This window comes from Cnephaeus nilssonii (genome assembly GCF_951640355.1).
Source record: "Cnephaeus nilssonii genome assembly, chromosome: 3".
NCBI classification, from domain to species: domain Eukaryota; kingdom Metazoa; phylum Chordata; class Mammalia; order Chiroptera; family Vespertilionidae; genus Cnephaeus; species Cnephaeus nilssonii.
In genome coordinates this window covers 50,885,923-50,895,350 of record NC_137074.1, presented here as the reverse complement: position 1 = coordinate 50,895,350, position 9,428 = coordinate 50,885,923, and the positions used below count along the sequence as shown (strand labels likewise).

General features: G+C 50.1%; 1 protein-coding gene across 1 annotated transcript; it reads left to right on the top strand.

Annotated features, from left to right (window-relative positions):
* Window positions 1–950: 950 nt before the first annotated feature.
* LRRC15 (leucine rich repeat containing 15) lies at window positions 951–2,705 on the top strand (the record flags this gene model as incomplete). The annotated part of the gene is made up of 1 exon (XM_079766615.1): window positions 951–2,705. One exon carries the CDS (start codon window positions 951–953, stop codon window positions 2,703–2,705), a length of 1,755 nt encoding a protein of 584 aa, XP_079622741.1.
* Between the last annotated feature and the right edge of the window lie 6,723 nt (window positions 2,706–9,428).

The window sequence follows — 9,428 nt, the reverse complement described above, 5'->3', positions numbered from 1 at the left end:
CGTGGTCCTGCCTCTGCTGGCTGCTATGGCTCCTCCCGGCAGGCCACCATGTTTGTGGCCTTAACATCTTTCCCAGGTTCAGGCCCTATTTATTTGTTCTTATTAAAAGTGTTGAGTCACTTTTCCCCTGCCCCCTGTTTAGGTTGTTTATTTCTGTTCTCAAGTCTGGACCTGACATTTGACTATGGAAATTCATCTTTATAGATGTTCCATAGCTTAATTGGGTCCCATTTCTTTGCACTGGACTCCAAGCCATGTTCAAATAGCAAGTTCAGGTACTGTGTGGGATGCAGAGATGGATAAAATATTGTTCCTGCTTTAAGGCACCCATATAGATGAAAGATGAAATGCTTATTGACTGGTGAAGGAGGCAGAAAGGGACAAATGTCATGTAGAGCTGGCTGTGGTATGGGCTATAATGGAGGTTGGGAAGACCACCTGCATGGGAGAGTAGCTAATGCTGACTCATGGATTGTGGGAAAGCTTCCTAGAGGTGACTTTTAAAAATATATATATTTTATTGATTTTTTACATAGAGGAAGGGAGAGGGAAGGAGAGTTAGAAAAGTTGATGAGAGAGAAATATCAATCAGCTGCCTCCTGCACACTCCCTACTGGGGATGTGCCCGCAACCAAGGTACATGCCCTTGACTGGAATTGAACCTGGGACTTTTCAGTCCGAAGGCCAATGCTCTATCCACTGAGCCAAACCAGTTAGAATGGAGAGCACTCTTGGTGAAGGGAATTGCTTGGGCAAAGCCATGGAAGTAGGAAGGCATGAGGGAAGGCAAAGAGGCTTGCTGACCAGACCATAGGGCATAAGTTGAGTATGTGGTGACAGGGTTCAAAGGCAAGTTAGTCTTTGGTACCAAAGATTGACCTTGGCTTCAAAACAGTGGGAGTGTCGGCGAGATGACCCTGACTCATGTGTTCTCTCCCCTTGCACAGGCCATGCCGCTGAAACACTATCTCCTTTTGTTCGTGGGCTGCCAAGTCTGGGCTGCCGGGTTGGCCTACTATGGCTGCCCTAGTGAGTGTACCTGCTCCAGGGCCTCCCAGGTGGAGTGCACCGGGGCACGCATTGTGGCAGTGCCCACCCCTCTGCCCTGGAACGCCATGAGCCTGCAGATCCTCAACACGCACATCACCGAACTCAACGAGTCCCCGTTCCTCAACATCTCGGCCCTCATCGCCCTGAGGATTGAGAAGAATGAGCTATCCCAAATCATGCCTGGTGCCTTCCGCAACCTGGGCTCGCTGCGTTACCTCAGCCTCGCCAACAACAAGCTTCAGGTTCTGCCTATCGACCTCTTCCAGGGCCTGGACAACCTTGAATCACTCCTTCTGTCCAGCAACCAGCTGGTGCAGATCCAGCCAGCACACTTCTCCCAGTTCAGCAACCTCAAGGAGCTGCAGTTGCATGGCAACTACTTGGAATACATCCCTGATGGCGTTTTTGACCACTTGGGGGCCCTCAACAAGCTCAATCTGTGCAAGAACAGCCTCACCTACCTCTCGCCCAGGATCTTCCAGCGCCTGGGCAACCTCCAAGTCCTCCGGCTGTGTGAGAACAGGCTCTCAGACATCCCCATGGGCACTTTTGATGGGCTGGGCAACCTCCAAGAACTATCCCTGCAGCAAAACCAGATCGGTGTGCTCTCCCCTGGCCTCTTCAACAACAACCGTAACCTCCAGAAGATCTATCTGTCCAACAACCACATCTCCCAGCTGCCCCCTGGCATCTTCATGCAGTTGCCCCAGCTCAACCGTCTCACGCTCTTTGGGAATTCCCTGAAGGAGCTCTCTCCAGGGATCTTTGGGCCCATGCACAACCTTCGAGAGCTTTGGCTCTACGACAACCACCTCACTTCTCTACCTGACAACATCTTCAGCAACCTCCGCCAGTTGCAGGTCCTGGTCCTCAGCCGCAACCAGATCGGCTACATCTCTCCCGGCGCCTTCAACGGGCTGGGAGAGCTGCGGGAGCTGTCCCTCCACACCAATGCGCTGCAGGACCTGGACGGGAACGTCTTCCGCATGTTGACCAACCTGCAGAACATTTCCCTGCAGAACAACCGCCTCAGACAGCTCCCAGGGAATATCTTTGCCAATGTCAACGGCCTCATGACCATCCAGCTGCAGAACAACCAGCTAGAGAACCTGCCAATGGGTATCTTCGATCACCTGGGGAACCTATGTGAACTTCGACTCTATGACAACCCCTGGAGGTGTGACTCAGGCATCCTTCCACTCCACAATTGGCTCCTGCTCAACAAGCCCAGGTTGGGGACAGACACCCTCCCGGTGTGTTTCAGCCCAGCCAGTGTCCGGGGCCAGTCCCTCATCATCATCAACGTCAACATTGCCGTTCCCAGTGTCCAAGCCCCAGTGATCCCTGAGGTGCCCAGCTACCCAGAAACGCCAAAGTACCCGGAAACTCCCAGCTATCCTGAAACCACTTCCATCTCCTCCGCCACTGAGTCCACCAGCTCCGTGGAGGACTACACTGATCTGACCACCATCCAGGCCACTGATGACCGCAGCACGTGGGGCATGACCCGGGCCCAGAGCGGGCTGGCCATTGCTGCCATTGTCATTGGCATCATTGCCCTGGCCTCCTCCATCGCTGCCTGCATCTGCTGTTGCTGCTGTAAGAAGAGGAGCCATACAGTCCTGATGCAGATGAAGTCACCCAATGAATGTTAAAGAGGCAGGCTGGAGGCAGGGCTGGGGAATGGTGGGACCACTGGAGTATTTGGGAATTTCATCCTTTGACCTTTACCCCTGGGTCCACAGAGCCATCCCCTGCTCCCTCTCTCTGGTCCCTGAGAGGAAGGCACCCTCACCTTTTCCTGACCTGCTCTTGCAGGACCTTCTTACCACCAGAGAGATCTGACCCTGCAGGGTTTCCAATTCACAGCCCTGGGCTTCCTTCAGGAAAGCCCCTCCTCCAAAGCCTCACCAGCTCTCCTCTGGGAACAACCTTCCCTGTGCCCGCGCCCCTGCTGGCCTCTGTAGACTCACTTATTCCATGCCTGTTCACTTTATGGAAATAGTTCTCCACCGGGACAGCCTCTCTCCCAAGTATTCTGTAAGTTGATTTTTCTTCTTTTGCTCCTTTTATTGTTTGTGGCATGGCTCCACCCTGTCACTTCAGATGAAGCTCTCCTTTGATTTTCTGCAGCTGAAGGCGAGGTGAGTTCTCTTCTCAAAGAAGGCTTCAACCCATTTAACTGGTTTCTTCAGAACTGCCAAGCACCCTGGTCCTCAGGATGCTGTGAAAGAGAGAGGAGAAAATGATGCTGCTCAGTTCCTGGAGACAGAGCCATCATCAGGATCTCCCATGGTTTTTATTTGGAAAAGGAAGAAAGGCACAGTGAAACCAGTTCCGCCTTTTAGAGGATGGTATTTCCAAGCTGCAAACTTAGCTTTGCATTTTTTAGTCTTTAAGGAATAAAATCATGTAGAATTTCTGACCTGTAAAAATGCTAAAATCAGCTTATTGGTACTGGATGGAGAAAGCAGCCTGGTACCTAGGGGTTCTTGTGTCTACCCCTAGGGTTTTTCTCTTTTAACTGTTTATTGAAGGAAAATATACATACAGAGCACAAAAGTGTATATAGCTTGATGGATTTTCACAAACTGTAGACACCCTGTAATCAGTGTCCTGATCAACAAACAGGATATCACCAGTATCCTCTATCCCAGGATACTGAGAAGACTGGGGCTTATGGGAAGTGGTACAGACTTACCTGGGAACTGGCTCCCCCTGGGCCAGGATGGGCCTTCCGCTTCCCCCTCCCCCTCAGTCAGCCCTTGTGAAGGTCCAGCTGCCAGAGTGGAGGAGAAGATGTGGTACACGCTGGCCTGGACAGGAGATTTTATTAAATCCTCAGACCCTGCAGCTCCCAGATTGGCCAGGTCAAAAGCATCTCAACTATAGTGGCCCACACAACCATGCACCCTTCTCTACCAACAAGCTGTTTGCTTGCTGTTCATTGGAGGCCCTTCTGCCTGGACCTTTTTATGGGCATGATGCACCTATATCTGTTTTTAATTTTCACTCTCCATTTGGGGGAAGTGAAATACCTCAGAGGTGAGATCCTTTATCAGCACCACGCTCTAACCAACTGAGCTAACCGGCCAGTTATAGAGATGAGATCCTTTAATTGAACATCCAAGTGTAATGGAACCCAGCAATCCCTCTAATGTGGTGGTGAAATTCTCCATTAACATTACAGTCAGCTAGAAACAGAATTTCAGAATTCTTATATAGAGCAGGAAACACCAGGATACACCCATCAGTCACACTGGGTTTGGGGCCTCTCTGGAGCAACTCTTACCCGTGGTCTGGTTATAAGAGGTGTTTGGTTCAAGGTTATTCTCCCTTGAGTTGCAATCATTTGAATACTTGCCCTTGCCACCCTTCCTGCTGCATACATATTCACTCTGGTAAATAAATTATGCTTATAGCAATGGACATTTTTCTCTGGACAACTGGTCTACCAGTTTAGAAGTAAAAGTTCTAAATGAAGAATTTCAGATGTCCATGTTTGCCCAGGAAAGAGCTATAGCCAACACTATAAAGATTTGGAAACCTGCCATCAATCCTGATTGCCTCTTACAGGTTCCCTCTGCTCCATAAGACAAGTAAAGAAATCTCTTGGGGCCTTAGCAGAATGATGCTGACAGGTTTCCCCAAAAAAGGGTCCAGGAAGGGATGCGCCTAAGAACTAGTGTTCCTAGTAGCTTCTTACTCTCTGTTCCAGGGAATCTGCGAGAGATAGGGCCTGTCAGAGGCAAAAGACATCATCTCCCCAAGGTAAATCTAAGTTTCCAAAAAATCTTCAAAATATTTGTAGCAACTGGTAGATGTGTTGCTGGGGCCTGAAAGTAAGTGAGCTCAGAGCTTGGGGCATGAGCATCATTCCACCAATGGTAGTCTGTATCCTGGGGCCAAAGAGGGAAGCTCAGCCTGCTCTCTTCAGGCAGGAAGCATGGTTTGGCATTGCATTCCTCAAGGTCCTCCTTATGAGTCGCCTCCAATGTCTCCTTGTGCAAAAGCACTAGTGGGCCAGAGGTGGCAGAGAGGTGAGGAAGGAGTCCTCTTCACCCAGTGTGTCCTGCCACTCTGAACCCAGAGCCCCTGGGTGCTTCCAGCATCGGCTGTGACATTGGAGTACCTCCCTCTCTGGCCCATGAATTCAACATGTGTTCCCAGGCCAAAGGCCGGCCTGAGGGCGGCTGTGCTCAGATGACCCCACCCAGGAGCACTCCAGGTGGGGGTGGTAGACCCTTTACCTGACCTTCCGAGCTTGCCTGTTCCTTTCTCCCAGCAGAGCGGATTGGATGGAGCCATCCAGCCTCCTCTTCTTTGGCAGGTCTTTTGGCCTCTGAGCCATGTTGCCTGGTCAGGAAGCTGCCAGAAAAGCTGAGTAGTTTCCTTTCCAACAGGACGATGCATTTGCTCACTTCTCAGGGCTGGAGTGAGCCACTTGGCCCCCCTAGAATAGAGGGAGGGCACAGAGTTCACTTCACTTCCCCCCTCTGCTCACGGGCTTTTCGGTCACCTTGCTGGTACCAGTAGAACTGCATTTGGAGCAGAGGGTCAATGTTGGAGGAAAAAATAATAAAAGCCAGTTAGAGCCACTGTTTTCCAAAAGTGCTTACTGTGCATAGCTACCCTTGAAAGCACTTAACAGGCATTTTTTTTTTTTTTAATCCTCACAACACCCCCATGCATGAGTACTACCTTATCCCCTGTGATGGGGTCTTAAACTGCCCTTCTTCTGCAACATTTTCCTTCTCTCTTCAAACTTTGTACAAGACCTCGTGGCCTGTACTGGGCTTTCATCATTGAACCGAAGAAAATGGGAGTCAGTCTCCTGTTGTTCCCCAGAGTCTTAGCCACAGAAACCTCACTTGGCACTGTGTGGATCAAAAACGTTGTAAATGCAGGGGAAAATTAAACTCATCCATCCGTCAAAGAAAAATTGGCCCCTCTCATGGAAAGTGTTGGGCTGTGTGTATCTTGTTCCCTTCTTTAGAATTCAAAGGCACAACACAGTTCTCAGAACTCTTAATGGGCGACAGTTTCCACAACCTTCCAGATGTCAGTGTAGAGCAGTTTCAGGAATCTAGTTCTAAACTCAGGAAGCTGATGGAGAGCGGACAGCTAGAGATAACTAGATAACTAGAGTAGGTAGTCAGACAGTGGATGCATCCCAGTCTTTAGCTGCAAACCTCTCAAAGAATTCAGCCCACGGATCCAACAGTCAGAACTGAGTCCGCGTTGCTGGGAAAGCTGTTGGGAAGGCGGTGGTGGTCTTGGGGAGGAAGCCATCTCAGAGAGGGTGGGAGGGTGTCCTCCAGGCCAAACTCCTCCCAGTCTGCGCTTTCTCCTTCACCCAAGGATGGATCCTTCTCACCAACCCATTGCCTTCATGCTGCCTTCAAAAGTAGACCATGTTTGCCTTGCTTAGAGAATAATTGCAAATAGTCCCAGGAGTTTGGTGATGCATTTAGAGATTTCTAGGCCCCCGGGGTTTTATAGAGTGTGAGCCCTGGTGGGCAGGGTTGGGGGTCCATCTTTGCTGGGCTCTGTCTTTGCTGGATACTGCTTGTAACAAATTTGGTGTACAGAATCAACAATAAATGGCTTACACAGGACACATGTGCTCTTTATGGTGTCTTGGCTATGGGGTCGCACACCTGGTGATCCCACTCCTTTAAATTTTTTTTTTCTTTTTTAAATTTGATTTTTTTTTTTTTTTTTTTTTACAATATACAAAATAAATCAGTCTCTATGCGGTCTCCACTTTCAGTCCTTGGGTGTCAGGGTTCTCTCCTGTGAGTTTTCCATTGATTATTCAGGAAGTGTTTCTGTATTTTAGTTGTAATTCCAGTTTGTTCCTGGGAGCATGTCCGTTCAGCATCCACTTACTCTGCCGCCATTCCCCGCCATCCCCTGCCCCCCGCCTTCCCGCCCCCTGAACCTGGTGATCCCTTTCTTGTCATATGTGTGCAAGACTGACCCAGACAGCCTCTCACAAAGAGTAGATTCTGGGCTGGGAAAAGGTCCTCAGAAAAGGTCCTGAGTGGGGACCAAAAATGAAATTACAAATCATATCTATAGGCCACTGTGTTGGGAAGGGGCCTTAACAATAGGATCAACCCATGTTATAGATGAAGAGAGTATGATCAAGACAGGAAGTGAAGTAGTGGCTGAGCTTGCACACAAGCACACCTCCAGACTCCCAGGCTGGAGTCACTTCTATGTCACCAGAAAGGCACTGAAGTTCACTCAGTACTCGTTTAATGTGCCCATGCACACACATGTACGCACACGCACATGGGCTAAGGTGGGTGGGACTCCCTGCATCTCTGGACTCCTATTGGTGCTTTACACCAGGCTCAGCGAGTCACAGGCTCTCAAAAGACGCCATCCGAGTGACGGTGACTCCTACCACGTGTCCAGGTGACCCCAGGACTAATTCAGGTCTCCAGGTTCCAGAGGCTACCACAGCTGTTGGCGCAGGCCCACTTCTTAAGAAGGAGCCCATCCCCTCTGCTGTTCCTGTGTCCCATCGCCATGCCCAGGAAAGGGGCTTCAAAACATATTTTCCTGGGATCTCTTGGTTGTTAGATCCCTTCTGCAGATGTGAGCCTGTCCCAGGAGGCTGGACCTGGACAGGGGTCAATCGTGTGTTCACTATATCACGGGGCTGGACCATTTTTGTTGTTGTTGAATTGATTTCAGAGAGGAAGGGAGAGGGAGAGGGAGAGAGAGAGAGAAACATCAATGATGAGAGAGAATCATTGATTGGCTGCCTCCTGCAAGCCCCCACTGGGGATCGAGCCTGCAATCCTTCAGTCCATAGGCCGAAGCTCTATCCACTGAGCCAAACCAGCTAGGGTTGGACTGTTTTGATGACTGGGGGCAGGGCCTTGCTATCCTTCCCTAACCACTGCACCTGTCCACTCAGACAGGTGTCTGGAATAATGGGAAAAGGAGTTAGCGCCTTAATCCTACCTCCCAGAAGATTCCTGGAGTTCTTAATGCAGATCTTCACTCTGTATATGCACACATGTCCTTCCAGCTGCACATATCTGCAGTGTAATTTGACACATGTATGTACACACACACACACACACACACACACACACACACACACACACACCTCCCCAGGCCCTCTGCCACAGATGAGAATGAAGAGATTAAATAACTTGTGGAAAGACTGGCTAGTTTATTGAAGAAGCAAGATTCAAACCCAGATCTTGGAATGCCAAATTTCTGTTGCTCACATGACATCGAGAAACAGACACATTCTCTTTGTGGAGGCCAGGGTCGCTGCCTTAAGAACCTGACCCCTTAGCCTGGTTGTGAGTCTCCTCCAGAGGTGTGCCCACCTCCCCACCCAGCCAGCCTGCCCCACCCAGCCTGGGTGCTGCTGAGGGTGGGGCTGGGAGCACTCTGTTCACAGCCTTTCTCCCCTCTTACATGCCCCCATGTTTCCTGACAAAGTGCAGGTTGTCATATGTCCCCATTGAAAAATGCTACACGCTGTCATGCCTTTGCAATTTGGCTGATGAAATCTGCTCACATGCAAAAAACACCATTAGTTTGGACTTGAAAAAGAGTGGCATAAATATTGATATCATGTGAGAAGATTAAAAGCCATCAGAGTGGGGGGTGGAGATGGAAGAGGGTATAGGGGGGATAAATGGTGATGGGAAGAAAAAAATAATAAAAGCCAGCAGAGTACTTTGAATGGTAGAATCTGGGCATTGCTTATCTTGGTCAGACCTTCACCCTGCACTCCTGAAAACACACACACACACACACACACACACACACACACACGCACGCACGCACGCACTCACACACGTTCCTCTCTCGTTCTGCAGCCCCTGGATGAGCAAGCTCCAGAAACAGGACAATCACTATCTCCAAAAGCAACTGTCCCCCCTGCATGGGGTGAAAATTGGGCCAAAATTTACCTACTCAAGTCTTTCCCCCCTTTTAGCTTAGAAAGTTGGTTTATTAAACAAACAAACAAAACAATAAACCCACAACCTTCTTAGAATTGAACCTGATGTTGAGAGCCGAGCAGGTGCCCGTGGCTGGCCCTCTGGCTGAGGTCTGTCTCCTGGGACCAGCCTGGCCTTTTGCAAGGAGTGGTGTGAGAGCATGGACCCCAGTCCCACTTCTCACTCCTGGAGCGGCCTCCTGGGTGCCCTGGGGGTCCCAAAGGTGCCAACCCTGTGACTTTAGATGGATTTTGGCCCCGCTGGGGACCTGTCTGTGGGAGCAGGTCAGGATCATGTTGTAATGTTCTGAGGCATTGCCCCAGACTCTCTGCTTCCTGTGACCTGGGTGACATTCCGGGAACACTCAGGCCACGTGAGGGGAGGAACCACTTCCTGGAA